This window comes from Elephas maximus, chromosome 6 (assembly GCF_024166365.1).
Source record: "Elephas maximus indicus isolate mEleMax1 chromosome 6, mEleMax1 primary haplotype, whole genome shotgun sequence".
In the NCBI taxonomy this organism is placed as follows: Eukaryota; Metazoa; Chordata; class Mammalia; order Proboscidea; family Elephantidae; genus Elephas; species Elephas maximus.
In genome coordinates this window covers 18,959,119-18,978,034 of record NC_064824.1, presented here as the reverse complement: position 1 = coordinate 18,978,034, position 18,916 = coordinate 18,959,119, and the positions used below count along the sequence as shown (strand labels likewise).

The 18,916-nt window shown below is 55.3% G+C and overlaps 2 protein-coding genes across 2 annotated transcripts; both read left to right on the top strand.

Moving 5' to 3' along the window:
- Nucleotides 1-8,265: 8,265 nt before the first annotated feature.
- LOC126078066 (serine/arginine repetitive matrix protein 1) lies at nucleotides 8,266-13,002 on the top strand. The gene is made up of 4 exons (XM_049888103.1): nucleotides 8,266-8,291; nucleotides 10,765-10,874; nucleotides 11,373-11,515; nucleotides 11,838-13,002. Exons 1-4 carry the CDS (start codon nucleotides 8,266-8,268, stop codon nucleotides 12,726-12,728), a joined length of 1,170 nt encoding a protein of 389 aa, XP_049744060.1. The 3' UTR covers nucleotides 12,729-13,002.
- Nucleotides 13,003-13,105: 103 nt separating this feature from the next.
- Nucleotides 13,106-17,851, top strand: INHBB (inhibin subunit beta B). The gene is made up of 2 exons (XM_049889138.1): nucleotides 13,106-13,595; nucleotides 16,021-17,851. Exons 1-2 carry the CDS (start codon nucleotides 13,160-13,162, stop codon nucleotides 16,794-16,796), a joined length of 1,212 nt encoding a protein of 403 aa, XP_049745095.1. The 5' UTR covers nucleotides 13,106-13,159; the 3' UTR covers nucleotides 16,797-17,851.
- Nucleotides 17,852-18,916: the final 1,065 nt, after the last annotated feature.

Below are 18,916 nucleotides of genomic sequence, written 5' to 3'. Positions count from 1 at the left end.
AGTCTACCGTCCACCCACAGCCAGAGTAACCTCCTCACTGCAAATCGAATCACATCTGTGCTTGATAAAACCCTCTCAAACCTTCTCATTGCACTTAGAACAACACGCAGGCTCCCTATGATGGCCCACGTGGGACAGAAGGTTAGCTGCCCACCCATTACTTATACTATGCTTATTACTTTCTGTCCGAACCCTTGCTCTGTGAAGCACCCAGCTAAATGTCTGTATTTGCCAGCCTCTTTGACATTTTTGCTGCTGTTAGTTATCGTCAAGTTGATTCTCACTTACAGCGACCCCATGTGTGCGGAGTAGAACTGCTCCCCAAGGTTTTGTAAGCAGATCACCAGGCCTTTACTTCTGAGGCACTTTTGGGTGGAATTACATCACCAGCCTTTCGGTTAGTAATCCAGCAGTTAACATTCGTGCCACCCAAGAATTCTTCCTTTACACTTAGGGTGGCCAATGAGATAAAAGCAGAGCTGTTGAGTAGGACTGCTCTTTAAAAGGGAGCTGATGCAGCTAGAAGGCTACAAGGTTTTGCTCTTCCACTTTTCCTCCTTCCTACTGCTTGAAATGGAGCCCTGGTGGTGCAGAGGTTAAGAGCTCAGCTGCTAACCAAAAGGTCAGCAGTTCGAATCCACCAGCCACTCCTTGGAAACCCTATAGGGCAGCTCTACTCTGTCCTATATGGTTGCTACTAGTTGGAATTGACTTGATGGCAATGAGTTTGGTTGGGGGTTTTGACTGCTGGAAATGGAGGAGCAATGGATAATGCTCCAGCAGCCATCTTGTGATCATGGAGCAACCTTAATGATGGAAACTTCATAATAATATGGTGGAAGAAAGAAGGCACCTGGATCCTTGATGGCCATCCATGGAGCCACCAGTCCAGGACTTGACTTCCTAATTCTGGGTTTCTCTTGTATGAGAAATATCTTATGTGAGTCACTGACTGGGGCTAAATTTCATCTTCAGGAGCAGGACTTGCCAAGCTCAATGTGATCTGTCCTCTACTTCTCCTGTTTGCCTCAATCATTCTACCCTTGCTTTACCATGTTCCAACCACATTGGCTTTCTGTCTGTTTCTTGAACATTCTGAGCTCAGTCCCATTCCAGAGCCCTTTCCCCAGAACTCTCTGACTACTCTTTCTTCTCCGTTGATCTCACTTCTTCAGAGAAGCCTTTCCTGACTTACATAGCCCCTGATCAGTCCGCTTCTCATGAACCTCCCTTCAAAAAGTTCATGGTACTTTTTACTCTTTGAAATCATTTACTTAAAAAAAAAAAAAAACCTTTTTTTTTTTTTCCATTTTCCCCTTTAGATTGTAAATTCCATGACAGAGATCTTGTTTGTCCTGTTCACTGCTATATCTCTAAGACCTGGTATAGGATAGGCACTCAGTATTTGTTAAATAAACAAATGGACTAAGATGACTTTTCAGAATAGTTTTTGGAAGGAATTTGTCTTGGATGTTGCCATACATCTCAGAATGCTTTCTTACCATATTTGAAAATAGTTCAACAAACCCCTGTGGCCCACCCGTGACCTGCCAGGCCTAGTGACAGTTGTAGGAGGATGAAGACAGCACAGCTCCTTATCCCCCAGAGCCTCAGAGCCAAGGCAACCTGAGAACGAAGCATCTATGTAAGGGAATGAGGCTCGCCTGGTCATCTCTGTGCTCTAGAACAGTCAGTTCAGAGGCTCGTGGTCCACAGAGCCTACCCGCCTGCCCCAGGCTCTCTCCCAGGGGCTGATGCTTGTGGAAGGTTCTGGAGAGAGCCACCCCACCTCTCCTCAGCGCCTCCCTTGTGAACCTCTGACAGAAAAGTGGGCTGTGCCCTCCTCCTGTCCAGTCTCTTTCTGTAGACCACACTTTCCTTAGGTTTCCAGGGGAAGTCACTCCAGGGGTATCTGGGAATCATTTTCTTTTTTGTGGCTGTGGGTATGCAGGAAAATCAAATGTGCCCGCGCAAATACACAGGCTTTCCCGCACGAGGGATCCAGCGGGCAGGGGCTAGTGTCTACTGTGCGATGTGAAGCCCTGGTCTCCAGTGTCAGACATGCCCAGGTGAAGAGTGGTCCTAATGGAAAAGCCTGTCGCTCTTGACTTCTTTCTCCCTCACTGTCTCATCCAACCAGTCACAAACTTCTGTGAATTCTGCCTTCTAAGTATCCCCTGAAGTCAGTAGTAAATTTTTACAGGGCAGAAAAGGGCTATAATACTGAGTTTCGATTCCTTACAATCTTATTGGCAAAAGCATTCTGAGGCTGGTCACTGTGTTCCTGTATTGTGGTGCCCCAGTCCTAAGGCTGCACTCACACACACCCCAACACACGCAGCACATACACACCACACACACCCCAACATGTGCAACACACACACACACCACACACACCCTAACACATGCAACACTTACACACCACACACACCCTAACACATGCAACACATACACACCACACACACCCTAACACATGCAACACATGCACACCACACACACCCTAACACACGCAGCACATACACACCACACACACCCCAACACGTGCAACACACACATACCACACATATACCCCTACACACGCAGCACATACACACCACAACACCCCAACACGTGCAACACATACACACCACACATACACCCTAACACACGCATCACATACACACCACACATATCTCAACACGTGAAACACACACACACCACACACACCCCCAACACATGCAACACATACACCACACCATAACACCCCCAAAATACTCCACAACACACACACCTAACACAAACACACATCTCAATACATACAGAACAACACATACCACAGCATACACCCCAACACACTCCACAACACATACCTCAACACACGTACACCCTAACACATACACTAACACACACCCCAACATACACCCCCGATACATCTCAGTACACACACACCAATACTCAGACTAGCCCATGCGCTCCAACATCCAACACACACACACACCATCGAGTCTTGTGAATTCCGTCCTGCAGTGGCCTTCTCAGATACACCACCGTCCCGTGGGCCCTAAGTCATAGGCTGGACCTCACTCTGGGCCCTAATTTCTATCTCTTGGCCTAAGATTAAGGTCTGGGGCCCCCATGCCCAGGTAATCCTTTCCCCAGGGACGGAGGCCTTATCGCTGCCCTGGAACCCGGGGCTGGCCCAGTGCTAGGGCAGCGCTCCCCATGCAGCCTGCATGCCGGCCATCCTTGGCTTCCACACTTGGGGGCTGCCCAGCTGAAGGGACCCCCCCCCCCCACCCTGCAGCTCTGGCTCCCTGTTAGCCTGAACTGGGACAGAAAACAGTGCTTGTCTGCATCCTCAGTGTCTTCCTTCCCCATTAGTTTGTTCATTAAGAGAACATCTGCCTCCTGCCGCCCAACCACCCGCCTCCTGCCGCCCAACCACCCACCTCCTGCCCCAAATTGCCAACCATAGTGCCCTCTCCTGGGGACTCCTCGTTCGGGGAGCACTCTGCTACATGTGGCACCCTTGGCCATCCCTCCTTCTGTCACCCCCAGCTGCAATGATGCTGCCCTGTCCAGGTTTTCCTTCCACGTCCTTGACCGCTGCTTTTCTGTCTCCTTCTTTTCCCTTTGGAAACCCTGGTGGCGCAGTGGTTAAGTGCTACAGCTGCTAACCAAAACGTCCCAGTTCGAATCCACCAGGCACTCCTTGGAAACTATATGGGGCAGTTCTACTCTGTCCTATGGGGTCACTCTGAGTCGGAATCCACTCGATGGCAATGGGTTCAATTTTGGTTTGGTTGGTCTTTTCCCTTCTGCTTCCTAAACGGGTGGCGTCCTGTCTCAGCTTTAGTCTCCTCGTATCAGCGAACAGGCTGCAGAGAACAGAAAACTCCAGATAACAATAGCTTAGACCCCCAAGGTTTTCTTCTCAATGGGAGAGGACAGCAGAGGAAGCTCAAGGCTGGCAGGGCGGCCCTGTGAAGTCACCATGACCTGGTGCTGGTCTCCCTGCTCTGCTGTCCTCAGTGCTGGGGCAGTCTGCTCCCTGAGAGGCCCTGGCAGACACCCCTCCCTGGCCCAGGGTGGCTCTGCCCTACCTCCTTCAGGCTCACGTCTTCCCTCCATCCTCTGCACATCCACAGCCTCTCCCACTCTGTGCTCCTAACACACTGCCTTCCAGTGTGGCTGGGGGCTTGCTTCCAGGTGCCTGGCCCTCGCTTGATGGTAAAAGCTGGACGGTGTGGGCAGTCCTGCCATTGCCCCTGTCAGTGCTGTCTTCTAGTAGGCTCTCTGTGAGAGTGCATTAAATGACGAAGAAAAGAACAGCTTTGAACAATAGACAGAGATATCTGGAAGGGTTGGAGATCATGCAGAGGGGTCCTGGACCCAGGACAGGTCCTTGTCCTCGTGGCTGGAGAGGTTAATTATCCCCAATACGCACAAGATAAATGGGTGTGGCCAAGAGGCTGCACAGACTTAACTCATAAAGGATTCTTGGTTAGCTGAGCTCAAGGAAATCACCGTTTTACTACATTATTTACAGATACAAGTCATGCCATAAAAAAGAGACTTTATAATCAAGCACATTCCTACCTTCTTCTGGCTGATGACAGTGAATGTCAGCTGGTGTTTGCGTGGCTGTGTCCTCAATGAAAACACAGGCACCGGCAAGTTCTTCTTCTTACTTTTAATTAAGTTGCTTGCTTTCTGCTGTCATTTCCAAATCAGTAGGAAGTTGTGGGGCTATGGAAGGATTAGCCACTTGAAGGTAGCTGAAGATCAAACGAAAGTTTAATGTTTTGTATTTCTTCACCCTGAAGAGGCTTGCTCCTTTTCTTCCTCATCTTTCTTTCTTGCTTGCTTTTTCTTCCTTCCCTCCCTCTCTCCCTTCCTTCCGCTTTCCTTTCTCTCCCTCCCTCCCTTCCTGCTTGCCTCTCTCCATGCCTCTTTCCTTCCTTTTTCTCCCTTTCTCTCTCTCTCCCCTTTCTTTTTTGGAAAAGTATGTAGGGGCGAATCCTCAAGTCTCTGCCTTGAGATCAGTTAGCACTAAAAACTCTCTGGGCATGCAGGCCCCACTGGCAGGTGGAGCCCGAGGCCGCTGCCTGGGAGCCTGGGCTCTGCTCGGGTTCTATTGGCCTGTGCTACTGTGGCCTGACTCTGGGAATCTTTTACCAATTTAGAGAGCAGTGCACAATAGGTGTTTGTCCTTCAATAGGCCAGAACTAAAACACTTTACCCCCTTCACAGCGGGGGCTCCTAATTAGATATAAATACATTTATCCACCAAGCAAAAATCTGATCCTTCCCTTTTCATTCATTTTTTTCTCCAGCATTTCAACCCATAATCTAATGTATGGGAAAGGGAAGCACTGAAAGAGCTGAAGGCGCCCAAGGAGGTGTGTGTGAAATGCTTCTTTCTCAGATTAGCACCTGACTGAGGGGCCTGGGGCTGGGGGTGGGGACCAAGTGTGGGGAGCGAGAGGGGTGATGGGTGTGAACAAGCGCGCGCCTGCTCCCTGGCTCCGCCCTGAGCCTGGGCCCAAGGGAAAGGGCTGAAAATTGAGAGGACTGGAAATTAACAGAGCTTTATGAGCCAATCAATAGGCCCAGGCTGGGAGGGAGATTAAGCTTGTAATGGCTCTGGTTTTTTTTCTTCTTCTACAACCACAGTGGATTCCCCCGCGGAGTTCCCTTCAATGGCCAGCCAGCCTGATTTACTGATTGCGAAAATTCAATTAGAGTCTTAGGAAGGAAGGGGAGAGTGTGTGTGAAGCACAGCCTCCTGACGGTCCTCTTTTTGAGCTACTTTGCTGCGAGTTTCATGGTCTGGAATTTTATGATGACAGAGTGAGGGCACACGTGCGGCTGGGAGCGTGTGGGCCGCTGGGAATAGAGGGCCTCAGAGTGTATTATTATCTATACACATAGATGGACTAACGTGTTTATTGGTTTAGTTTAGAAAGCAAAAACTATGTCTTGTCTATACCTGTATTTTGTTGTTGCTGTCAGTCGCCGTGGAATCGATTCCGACTCACAGAAGCCCCACGCGTGCAGAGCAGAACTGCTCCATGGAGTTTCCAAGGCCACGATGGACCCTGTCACCCATTACCGTCAGTTGCCATTGAGTTGACTCTGACTCATGGTGACCCCGTGTGTGTCAGAGCGGAGCTGTGCCCCACTGGGTTTTCAGTGGCTGATTTTTCAGAGGTGGATCGCCAGGTCTTTCTTCTGAGATGCCTCTAGGTGGACTCGAACTTTCAACCTTTTGGTTAGCAGCCCAGCACGTTAACTCTTTGCACCCCGTGAGGACTCTAAGAAATGCTGTCTTGGATCGGCCTTGCAGTTTTCTTCGATGGTGGCTCATTGGACAGGCATTGTCCTCCAAGGAATGGATTGCCAAGGTCAGTTTTGAGGTTCAGGAACCACTGAGCACCAACAAATGCTCTTTAAGGGAGTTAGGTACTTGAACCCAAGTGTTGCCAAAGTGGACACAGTTGGGTTTGGAGACCAGAAGCAAAGAAACCTTAGAAATACTCTAGTTTTCCTTTGTCGACTGCAAAATAACCAACTCATTGAGTTCTCGGCCATACACGGGCATCTGAGAGCTGTTATACAGTACAGGGACTCCCATGGCAGAAACGGGGTGGGAGGGATCCTCAACAATTCCTGCTTAACCCTCCCACGTCCCATTAGCCGCCCAGTCCTGGTGACCTGATGGTCCTCACTGTCACCATCATCTGGCCTTCAGCTTCTCTCCCCTGGTCTGGGTCCCTCAGCTGCCAATGTCCCCCTCTGCAAGGGGTCACATGCCCTTCTGGCCCTCCCCTGGCTTAGCCACACTGGACTTACCCTTGTTCCTCACCTACACTGCACTGCCATGCCTTTCATCCCGTGACTCCTCTCCTTCACTACCTTTCCTATCTCATGTCCACCTGGAAAATGCTTCAAGGCTCATGGCAAATCCTGCCTCCCCTGACACTCCTCCTGGCAGACTGGGTGTTCCTTCTCCTTGCCCCCTGTACTTCCATCACCCCACTTATCATCACGAGCCATAAATATTCATGCATGGCCTCCCCAGTAGACTTTGGGGATGTGAGGGTCAGAGACTCTGATCTGCATTCATGCATTGCCAGAATGCAGTGCTTACTGAATGAATGGGAAGGAATTCTATGCTGGGAATAGTTGTGATGAGCAATTTGAAGTGGGCCACTAACCAACTGCTGTATTTAGTGCTTCTTATCTTTTTTTTCTGGGAAATATACCAGTGTGGACAACCATCCCCATGGGCCTGCTGTTGAAATATTTGCCAAGTGTTCAAAACACATCAAATCCTACTCTGGCTCCGCCTCCAGTAGACCCCTGCCCTTGCTTGGGGAAAGTGGAGGAGGGTTCCTCCACGGCCTTTCAAGTTAGATCCCTACGGCTCCTTGGTTTTACTGAGAATGGGACCCAGAACACAGTGACTTGCATGGCTCTTGCTACCAAACAAACAATAGATTTCAGAGGCTGGGGAACGGAGAGAGTCAGCTCAAAAGTAACTCTCCAGATGAGAAGCCCTATGACATGGCTTTGTGTTAAAGCCTAGTTTAGCAGGTGAAGTGGGAGAAGCAAAGGCGCAGTGTGCCTGAGTCGCACATTTACGCTCCTTGAGAAGCAGTGCTGAGGAGGCCAGAGTACACAAGTGCTGCCTGAGTCTCAGTCCCACTGTTGGTCATCAGAAGGATCTTGGTGGAGCCACACATTGGCACCTCAGATCCTTTACCCACTGTTGTTAGCTGCCGTCTAGTCCATTCTGACTCATGTCCGTCCATGTGTGCAGAGTAGAGCTGCTCCATAGGGTTTTCAAGGCTCTGAACTTTCAGAAGCAGATCACAGTTTTCTGAGGAGCTGTGGGTGGGTTTGAACTGCCAACCTTTTGGCTAGTAGTAGAGTGCTTAACTGTTATCCTCCCTCAAGATGAATCAGCTCATAAACCATCATTGAATCAGGCACTGCACTGGGTGCTGGGGAGCTAGAGGAGAGTAGTGTAGAAGGAGCTCACAAATTGCCTGAGATGACAGGGACCTAAAGTACTTGCCGAGGACCCGGTGGGATCTCAGGATGCAGCCAGCTCCTGCCTCTCAAGGGTCTCAGTGACTGGTCGCAGTTTCACTGCCCTGGTGGGAAATATGGGGCTATCTTATCAAAACAGCCCTCCCACCATAGCTCTCCATGCTCATCAAGGACTTGACTCAGGAGCTCCAAGGCATGAAGTGATTTTGGGCCATTCTGTGGGGCTCCATGTCGGTATCTGAGCCTTTACAAAGGTAAGCTTGCTTCCTTGGTACCTGGCTGCAGACCTGGGCTGCCCATCTCTTGTACCTTGGGCTGCCGTTGGGGCAGGACTGTGAGTCTGGTCTGGCATGCAGCTCCTTCCTTTCAGCCCACTGATGTGAACCAAAACCAAACCAGTTGCCATTGAGTTGACCCCAACTCATGGCGACCCTATGTGTGTCAGAGAAGAACTGTGCACCATAGGGCTTTCAATGGCAGAATTTTGGAAGTAGATCGCCAGGTCTTTTGAGGCACATCTGGGTGAGTAAAATGTTTGCACCACCTGGAGAAGACATTCTCTTTACCCCTACAGGGGCCAAGTGGCCAGAAACTGCACAAAGGTTCTCAGTTCTTTTTGGAAACAAGCCCTGTGATGGTTAAGATTGTGTGTCAACTCCGCTGGGCCATGATTCTCAGTGGTCTGGCAGTTGTATGATGTTGTGATCTCCCCCATGATGGGATCTGCTGTGAATAGCCACTCAGGTGAATGGGAGTTTCTGGGCATGTGGTCTGCATCAAATCTAAGTGGACTTTCTGGCAAGGCTCTTGGACTTTTGCTTACTCTAGATCCTGCAGTTGGCTCCTACTCATCTGACCTCTGGTTTTTGGCACTTAACTAGCAACTTACCTGTGGTCTTGCCTGCCAATCTGAGGACTCCTTGATCTTTGCAGCCTGTGAGCAACAGCCCTGCTCTCTGACCAGCCAATCTTGGGTTCACTAACTTCCGTGGCTCCGTGAATCAGGAGAAGCCTCCAGCCTGACTTGGGACATTCCAGTCTCTACTACTGCATGAGCCGTTTTCTTGATATAAATCTCTCTGTATACATATTTATATGCTTTACTGGTTTTGCTTCTCTAGAGAACCCAGCCTAAGACAAGCCCTAAGGCTCCAGTTTTCATGGTTTACCTTGTCACTTTTGGATATTTTCATCATCCCCAAATTGACAATTATAGGATATGCAAAAAAATTGGCATGAGTACAAATGCTCTAAGCCTCCCCACCCTCCTGCGTGCCTGAATCCACAGTGTCACCATGTCTTCTTCCTGCCTTCCCTATTGGACCAGAGTCCCTTGATGGCAGCCAGGATCCAGCATCCTGAGTGGGGGCTGCCGGCCCGGCAGCCCATGCCCAGGACATTGGCTACAACCCTGACGTGCGTTACTGTATTCAGAACTGACAGGTGCCGTCACATCCCTGGCACAGACCAGAGGCTGAGGTCATTAATGGACAGAGAACTCTGCCCAGTGCTACATGAGGCTTTGAAGCCCAGGAACAGGTTCTTGCCCCTCAGGAGGGGGTGGGGAGCCCCCTCTCCCCTGAAAGCACAAGGTGATCTGGAAGGACTCAATTTACACCCTTGGCTTCCGCGGGCTGGGGGATCAGCAGAGGGCGGGATAATCCCAGCTTCTCGAGCAGATGGTTTCTGACTACCGCTTGACCCAGTTCCCTCCCAGCAGATGACCAGCAGCAGGGCTGGTGGCCGCTCTGCCAGGGAAGCAAAGTGTGGACCCTCCTCTCAATCTCCCCTTCCCTCCCCCCACCCGTGGCTTTTGCGTGTCTCCAGCTCAGAGGGTCAATGGGCAGGATGCTGGACCTTCCTCAGGGCATGGGGTCCTCCCCCACACCTCTCCCCTCCCTCAGCCCCATCCAGCCCAGGTGGGGCTGGCAGTAGGAAGGGCAGGAGCTGAGCAGGCCAGGAACACTACTGTGAGGGCTTGTGGTGGCAAGTGGGGGCTGTTACACCCTTCACTGGCTGAAGGACTTCTCTCACTCATTCGGCAATCATTCATTCACTGAAGCTCCCCCTGATCATGCCAGGTCTGGCACCAGGCAGGGCCCTTGAGGCCTAGTCCCTGTCCTCTAGGAGCCCAAGAGGCAGAGAGGTGGCCAGATAGCAAGTGACAAGATAAACGCAAATAACTATTCAGGGCACCTCCTTCCTGCGTGTGGATCACTGGTTCCAGGACAAGGCGCAATGTGGAAATCCAAGAGGGCAGAGTGGCGTGTGTTTGGGATGGGAGCTCTGAAGACAGCTCTAAGGCAGTAGAAGGGCTTCCATCTCAGGGACCCTCCAGAGCCTCGCTTTCTGACTCCCGGTGGCAAACTCAGACTGGCTCCAGTTTTGCCCTGTGGAGCGGCCTGAGCACCTTCGGGTCGGTTTCTCTGACTGGGAGGGAGGGGGCGCTCGGTCTCCAGGCTAGCGGGCGTCGGCTAAGCTGAGGTCCCGGGCCAAGCTCCCTGGAGTCCCGGAGAGGTTCACAATGAGGGAGGAGGGCCCCCGAGCTGAAGGCCACGCTCGGCCTGGGTCCTCCTCGGTTCACCGATATTCTAGGAAAGTCGGGGTTGTTTCGGGGTGCGGCCGAGGTGGGTGGAGGTCCCCGAGCAGGAGAGGGGTTGGGGTGTGTTCCTGGCCCCGAGTGCTGCGCCCTGTGGGCATTGTCGTGTGGTCTCCTCACACCATCAGACCCGGGGGGGGCGTGAAGAGGGGCGCAGGATACCGCATTGCACTTGGGGTTCTGGACGGGGCTGAGGGTCAGGTTTCCACTGACAGCGTCTCTGGTCTAACGGCTCGAGGTCGGTGTGGCAGGGCTGGCGGTGGTACCTCGGCAGAGTCTGGAGCCCTCCCTTACTGGGTTCTGACTGCTAAGTGCTTGGACCAGCTGCCTCTGTTTGGGCCCCCTCCCGAAACACCTGGTGCGGTATAGGTGTCATTGTTTCCCCTTCGCAGACGAGGGGGTAGAGACCGGAGAGGGTGACGACTCTGCCCAAAGGCACTCCTTAAAAGTTGGCAGTAGCAGGGTCTGGCCTCGAACCGGGGTTTGTCTGAGACCAAGGTTTGTCAGCTGGGGTTTGTGTGTGCTAGAGACCCCACCAGCCCAGCAAGCTCCGGAGCTCAGAAGCCTCTGGCCCGCGAGGCTGGGTACACGAACAGTCCCGGAGTTTACCGGGGCCAGGACCCGGCGGAGGCAGGGGCAGGCCAAGCCTCTGGCGGCCGCCCCCTCTCCCGCCCCTCCAGCCCGCGGGGCCCACGCTTTGCCCAGTGAGCCAGCGGTCGCTGGGGCGTTGGGTGAGGCCACTGCAACCCGGGAGCGGCGTTCGCCAGCGGAGCCTACCCGTGCCGCAGGGGGCAGTGCCGCCACCCCCGCCTTGCCAGCCCCGCGAGGGAGCGCCCGGGGAGGGCCAGGGGCAGTCGCCGGGTGGCAGTCGCCTCTCCGGTGGGTCGCGGAGGTGGCTGGGGTGGGACAGGGCCTGCGCGGTTGCGGGGAGGGGGCGGTTGCGACCAGGGGCTAGCGCTCGCAGCCTCCGCCCGGAGCCCGTCGGTGCCGCCAGCCGCCCAGCTGGGCGAGGGTCCGGGGCGCCCACGTGGTGGGAAAGTTTCAAGGCAGCAAAAGTGGCCCGGGATTGGGGTGGGGGGGAGAGGGCTGGCTTGCCCCTCCTTCCCGGGAAGGCAGAAAGGAAAAGAGCGGAGGGGAGTGGGGGTGGGGCGGGGGGAGCAGGCGCACCGACCTGAACAGATTCCGCCCCTCCTCCCCCCAGCCGAGCAGGAGGCGCGCACCGTCTCCTCCCGCACGACCAGGACGAGCCTCGCTCCCCCCGCCTTTTATTACCCCTGCCAGCTTCTATCTCAACGCGCGCGCACATACGCAGATTGTGCGGCTCCCCCCCCCCCCCCCGGAGAGGAAAAACGGGGAGAGTAAAAGAAGAGAGGGCAAAGAGAAGAACTCCTGGTCGGCGGGCTCTGCACTCCCGGGCCGCAGCCGGGCGCGGGGACGCGGCGTCACTAGCCCGCTCTCTGCCCGCTCTGCGGCGTGTGCCAGTGTGAGCGCGAGCAAGGCCACCGCACCCGGGGACGCCGCGAGACTTTTCGGCGCTCGAGCCGATCCTGCCGCCGCCGCGGTAGACCGAAGGAGAGAGCGAGAAGGGCCTGCCTCCGCGTCGTCCTCGTCGCCCGGCGCCGAGCGCCCAGTGGCCCGGCACAGGCAGGCGGAGGAGGGAGAGAGGCCGAGAGGAGGCGAAAGGAGCAGAGGCCCCGGGGAAGCGCGCAGCGGCCCGTCCGCCCGCGGATGCGGCGCCCCGGGAGCCTGGAGACAACTTTGCCGTGTGACGCGCCGGGAGGACTGCAGGGCCCGCGGCCGGGGGCTCGGCGCAGCCTCTGAGCGGGCTCGCGCGGCCGACGCTCCCCGGCGCTCCCGGCGCCGTGCTCGTTCCGCCGCCTGCCCGCGGGCCCTCGGCGAGGACGACTCGCCCGCCTCCGCCGCTGGCCCTTCCTTGGAGCGAGGCTGCAAGGGCAAGGCGCTCAGGTGCCAGCGCGGGGGCCCGCCGCAGCGCCCGCTGCAGCGCCGCGCCAAGCCGCTCTCGAGCTCCGCTCCCGGGGCTCCGGCGCCTTCGCCTTCCGTCTCGGCCAAGTTGCCTCGGCCGGCCCTTTAGCCACCTTCCCCGCCCAGCGGCCGAGGAGTCACTGCCGCCGCTTTCGCTACACCGGAGTGAGGGCTGCGGGGCCCCGACGCGGAGGATGGGGAGAAAGCTGCAGATGCCAAGGCACCCGGAGACGCCCGTGCGGCAGTGACCCACCAGCCCCCGCGGCCCGCCCGCTGCTGCCTCGACCGGCGCGCCTCTCCAGCCCCCGCAGCCCTCGGCACCCCTTGCCCGCCGCGCGGAAGCTCCAGCGGCCCGGCCGGCTCCCTCTCCCTGCGAGCCGGCAGCGGCCCTCCCGGCGGGCGGGCGGGCGGGCAGGCGGGCAGGCGGAGGCCCCGGCCGGCGCGGGGCGGGGCGGGGCGGGGCGGCGCTCCCGGAGCCCGTAGCCGGGCCCTGCGCTAGGCTCGCCTCGCGGCGGGCGCCCTCGTCGCCAGCGGCGCACCATGGACGGGCTGCCCGGTCGGGCGCTGGGGGCCGCCTGCCTTCTGCTGCTGGCAGCCGGCTGGCTGCGGCCCGAGGCCTGGGGTTCGCCCACGCCCCCGCCTGCCGCGCCGCCGCCGCCGCCGGGAGCCCCGGGCGGCCCGCAGGACACCTGCACTTCGTGCGGCGGTTTCCGGCGGCCCGAGGAGCCGGGCCGGATGGACGGCGACTTCCTGGAGGCCGTGAAGCGGCACATCTTGAGCCGCCTGCAGATGCGAGGCCGGCCCAACATCACTCACGCTGTGCCGAAGGCCGCCATGGTCACGGCCCTGCGCAAGCTGCACGCGGGCAAGGTGCGCGAGGACGGCCGCGTGGAGATTCCGCATCTCGACGGCCACGCCAGCTCGGCCGCCGACGGCCAGGAGCGCGTGTCTGAGATCATCAGCTTCGCCGAGACAGGTGGGTTAGGCCCTTGGGCCACCGGTCGCGGCCCGTGTTCCCTCCCCCACTCCCTCCCTCCTTGCCCGCGCCGGCCGTCGCTGCAGCTGCCAGCGCGCTCCAGGGACAACCGGGACTTCTGGCCCGGCCCACTCGCCTGTATATTTGCGCGCTCTCTCCCGTTTGCGTTTCATTTCTCCCAGATTGCAGACCCCTTCCTGCCTCCATCGCCTAGCGCCGTGCCCTCCGCCCCGGCTCTCCGGAATCCGGCCCCAGCGCCTGGGTGCGCGCCCCCCTCCCGGCAGATGCGTGCGGCCCTGGCTCCGCGGGCTTTTGCTTGGCGATTACTTAATGTTTTTGTTTCCCAGGAAGTGTAGGCTTAGCAGTGTGGACAGAGATGTGTGTGCTTGTTGATATACGTGGGCCGAAGGAGTATGTGTGTGTGTGTGTGTGTCTCCCTGCCTCCCTCCCTGCCTGCCTGCCTGCCTGCCTGCGTGAGAGGCCCTCGGGGCCGCTTCCATCGCCGGGTGGCGTGGGCTTGCCAGGATTGCTGAAGCCTCGCTGAGGAGAGCTAGGCAACCTCTCTTCGATTGTGTGGGCATCGGAATCGGGCGGAAGGCAGGCTTCTCAACAGGTTCCATCCTTGACGCAGAGAAAGATGCGGCTCGGGGGCAGCCCGGTGCCTTTGGGTCGGCTGACAGCGGCAGCAGCCACCTCGCCTAAGAGCTTCTGAGTTCGTAGTTAACAAAGGGTTGGAGTTCTTTCCGGAATTTCCCCCGGCCCCAGATGGTGAATCTCTACCACTGTCTTAAATATAAACATCAGGGAGAAAAAAAAAAATCTTTGGGAACTTTAAGAGGAAGAGGAAAGTGTGCTTCATTCGAAATGGTGCAAGCGCTTTCGACTCTGCTGTCCTTTTCAGGACTTGAATGAGCCAGGCTGGCTTTTGTGCCTGCAGCTCAGCCCCATTTGTGCGAGGGGACTGCAGAGAAGGTCTCCGAGGGGGGAAGCCCCTGTGCGAGCAGGGAGTGGGGACGGAGAGCCTGGGGGCGGTCTGTGTCCCTGGCTGCAAGTGCTCCCCACCCCGCAGCAGCAGGCAGCCGGTGCTGGAGCCGCCTGGGGATGAAAAGGGATGAGAAGTTTTGCATGGCCGAGTGTGGAGAAAAGCAGAGACAATTGGGCTGGTTTGTGCTCAGAAAGAAACGCACTGTCGTTTTAGCTGTCCGCTGGAGTCAGGGGAGCTCCGCATGCAATTAGAGGGCTCTTAGAGGGCTCAGATAAAAAGGTGCTTTGGGGGCTGGGGTAGAAATGTGATTCGGGAAGGTCGAGGAGGGCCTTTTGGTCCCAGTGGCACAAAATGACAGCGGGGGCTGTTATATTTCTGGTCCGTTTCGTGGAGCCAGCTCTTTGACTTATAAATAACAGATTCAGGTCACAGGCAGCTCATCCAAGACCAGCTTTTAAGGCTGCCGTTTCCCCCATTTCAAAGTCAGATGTCTGTGTTATTAGGGAGCCAGGCGAGGCCTGAGAAGGGGGCTTAGGGGGGCAGTGGTGAGAGATTTGATAAAACCAGCCCTGGCCACGCAGTCACCTGATTTGTTCTTCCTGCAGAAAAGAAAGAGAAAAGTGGAGATTGTCAGAGGGAAGGGTCACTGAAATGTGATGTGGGATGAGAGGAGGTGGCTGGGGGTTGGCACCACCTCTCCTGTTGAACTGAATTATTGAGAAGCTAACGAGCCAGCCCCCTTGTTCCTTGGCGACTTTGAATGTGCTGTGAGCAGGGAGCCAGGGTCTGGTGAAAGGATTGAACCTCCAGTGTCTTGTCACTTAGAGAAGCACTCAGAGCGAGGGACTTTGCAGCCCTTGGACCCCTGTTCCAGTGTCAGAAACCTGCGCAGAGCCTGCTTGTTTGCAGTGGAGGTTTTACTGGGGGTTGGATCAGATCTCGCTTAGGTAAACACAGCCAAGAGGCGGTAGGTGGCTCAGCTGGGTTTTGCAATGCCCTAAGTTAACTTAAAAAAAAAAAAGCCCTCCTGAAACACCCCCGCCACCCATCATCAGTGCAGTCCTGGGTTTGTTTTTCAGATTTCACAGATACCCATAACAACTTGTTAAGATCTTGGCCTCCTGACAAGTTCCTCTGTTGATCTTTGAGGCCTGACAGCCTGTCTGCAGGGGCCCTGGCCTGGGAGAGGTGAGGCAGGATTTCATGGGCCTGGACCCTCTCTCTCTAACCTGGTTGGGGTTTCTCAATAGGAAATAATTTTCTTTGCCTCTCCCAGGTTACAGCCAGAGGCCCTGGCCCCAGGAATGGCAGTTTTGGTCAATAACGTTTTCCATCTGTGTGGAGAGTCGGCATTCCAGCACTGTGCAGTCCAGAGCCCGTTTCCCCCACTGCCTTGCCTTCTCCTTGAATTAACTCGGCCTGCTCTCCCCTTCCCCGCAGATGGCCTCGCCTCCTCCCGGGTCCGCCTGTACTTCTTCATCTCCAATGAAGGCAACCAGAACCTGTTTGTGGTCCAGGCCAGCCTCTGGCTGTACCTAAAACTGCTACCCTACGTCCTGGAGAAGGGCAGCCGGCGGAAGGTGCGGGTCAAAGTGTACTTCCAGGAGCAGGGCCGCGGTGACAGGTGGAACATGGTGGAGAAGAAGGTGGACCTCAAGCGCAGCGGCTGGCACACCTTCCCACTCACTGAGGCCATCCAGGCCCTGTTTGAACGGGGTGAGCGGAGGCTGAACCTGGACATACAGTGCGAGGGCTGCCAGGAGCTGGCCGTGGTGCCGGTGTTTGTGGATCCCAGTGAGGAGTCACACCGGCCCTTCGTGGTAGTGCAGGCACGGCTGGGTGACAGCAGACATCGCATCCGCAAGCGGGGCCTGGAGTGCGATGGCCGCACCAGCCTCTGTTGCAGGCAACAGTTCTACATTGACTTCCGCGTCATTGGGTGGAATGACTGGATCATCGCGCCCACTGGCTACTATGGGAACTACTGCGAGGGCAGCTGCCCAGCCTACCTGGCGGGGGTCCCTGGCTCTGCCTCCTCCTTCCACACGGCAGTGGTAAATCAGTACCGCATGCGGGGCCTGAACCCCGGCATGGTAAACTCCTGCTGCATCCCCACCAGGCTCAGCACCATGTCCATGCTCTACTTTGACGACGAGTACAACATCGTGAAGCGGGATGTGCCCAACATGATCGTGGAGGAGTGCGGCTGCGCCTGACGCTCCCGGGTGGGCTTCTCCCAGCCCCTCTGGGAACGGGGTGCACGGCAGGCTGTGCGCGGTCCTCCCATTGGGCTGGAGAGCTGGTGGCAGAGTGAGGCCTGACCTATTTTTCTACTGCATAGAGTGACCTGTAGAAAGCAGAGTGGGGACCCTCAATGGACATGAAATACTTTAAAATGCACTCGTAACATGCACAGACGCATCCTGCCACCCACACAGCAGCCTCCAGGATACCAGCAAATGGATGCGGTGACAAATGGCAGCTTAGCTACAAATGTCTGTCAGCCTGAGAGAATGGGGTGAACAGCCACCATTCCCACCAGCTGGCCTGGCCACTCTGAATTGCGCCTTCCGAGCACACATAAAAGCACAAAGACAGAGACACAGAGAGAGAGCGCAGAGAGCCAGAGAGGAAAAGCCAGTGCGGGGGCAGGGAGCCGATGGGCAGGCAGAGGGCTGCATGTCCCCCTTTGCTTATACAAGGCCTGCTCTGCCTCCCTGCCTGGGGTCCTTCCTGCCACAAGACCAAGGAGCCTTGTAGAGGTGGAAGAGGGCCAGAAAGGACCCACCTGCCAGGGACCATGAAGCAGGGGCAGTGACCATTGGACTGTTGGTCACTTGGGTCCCTGACATGACTTAGTGTGTTTTTTGGGGGGTGGGGAGGGGGAAGGTGAGAGGGGTTTTAATTTGATGCTTTAACTGATCACTAGCAGTTGACAGGTCATCTCTGCCAGTTGTATAACGGAAAAGGGGCTTTTCTACCAGGTATGACCTTTAAGTTAAAAATATAATTGTTCTAAATGGAAAAAAAAAAAAAAGTTGCAATCTGCGTCCTTCACTGGGGACGTCTATGACTGGTTGAGGGGGGGTGGGAATGACCCCTAGGCGTGTGGACGAGTCCAGAAGAGGAATGGTGGTGTGGAGGCATTCTGGAAATGCTCTGGGTGCCCCCTGCTGTGGGGGCACCAGGGGAGGAGAGCAGCTTAGCTGACCTTGGAGAGGTGGGGAAGGCTTTCGGCCACTTGGCAGAAGTTGCCAAGGTGGGCCCCAGCCACCAGGGCTGGCCAGGGGCCTGGCCCCCCCGCCCCCCCGCCCACCCACCCACCTGCCCCATGCAGCACTTGCACACCTGCCTGAGCACACACGCTGTAGCACTTGCTGATCTCCACGTGTCCAGAAGTGGCCCTTGGCAGAGCACGGAACTTGCTCACCCTCTAGATAGCCAAGTGCCACGTGAACTATGCAATTTAAAGGGTTGACCCACACTAGACGAAACTGGACTCGTACGACTCTTTTTATATTTTTTTATACTTGAAATGAAATCCTTTGCTTCTTTTTTAAGCGAATGATTGCTTTTAATGTTTGCACTGATCTAGTTGCATGATTAGTCAGAAACTGCCATTTGAAAAAAGAAGTTATTTTTATAGCAGCAAAAAAAAAAAAAAAAAAGAATACAGTTAAATGTATTATACATAATTTTGGAACCAAAGAGGCCAAGAGATCAGTTTTCATTTTTATTAGATGGTGAGACCATCTTCTATGATGTAGATGTTCTGAACAACCCCTCGAGCGGCCTGCCAGCATTTCAGGGTATAAATGGATTTTGTTTATTCAGTTTGATGTGTCTTTTCTATCCTTACACACCTAGAAGGTAGAGTAAAAACGACAGTGGTAGAATGCAGGTGTGTATCTTTAAATCTCCAACTTTATGTTTATTTAATAAAGCTTCCTTTAGGTTTTGTTTCATCATAATTTAAAACCAAACAATTTTCCCCATAGACTTGCTGTTAAAGTATTTTACGTCTGTGTACAGTTTAAGAAAATAAAAGATGGAGTGCCACAGGCTTCTTGCCTTGTGTGATATTTGGGGGGCGGGGGGTCTGGGTGGGAGGTGGGTGGGGGGAGGGGTGAGTCCAGGTGCCAGGCTTTGGCACCAGGCAGCCTCCAGGCTTGCTCCCGGCACTCTCTGAGTCCTTGCCATGAGCACGTATGTCAGTCAGAGATTCGAGGAAAAATGGCAGGAGATCAAAATGAAGGACAATTAGCAAATTCATGAATTACACATTTGTTTACTCTTCTAGACCCAGGACTAATTATGTTTCACCAAGGCTTCATAT

Coding starts and splice junctions, on each gene's coding strand:
- LOC126078066 (XM_049888103.1), top strand. CDS start 8,266: ATGTCGGTATCTGAGCCTTTACAAAG. Junction 10,875..11,372: donor CTCTGGTCTAACGGCTCGAG/GTCGGTGTGGCA, acceptor GCGTTGGGTGAG/GCCACTGCAACCCGGGAGCG. Junction 11,516..11,837: donor GGGTGGCAGTCGCCTCTCCG/GTGGGTCGCGGA, acceptor TCCTCCCCCCAG/CCGAGCAGGAGGCGCGCACC.
- INHBB (XM_049889138.1), top strand. CDS start 13,160: ATGGACGGGCTGCCCGGTCGGGCGCTGGGGGCCGCCTGCCTTCTGCTG. Junction 13,596..16,020: donor CATCAGCTTCGCCGAGACAG/GTGGGTTAGGCC, acceptor CCTTCCCCGCAG/ATGGCCTCGCCTCCTCCCGG.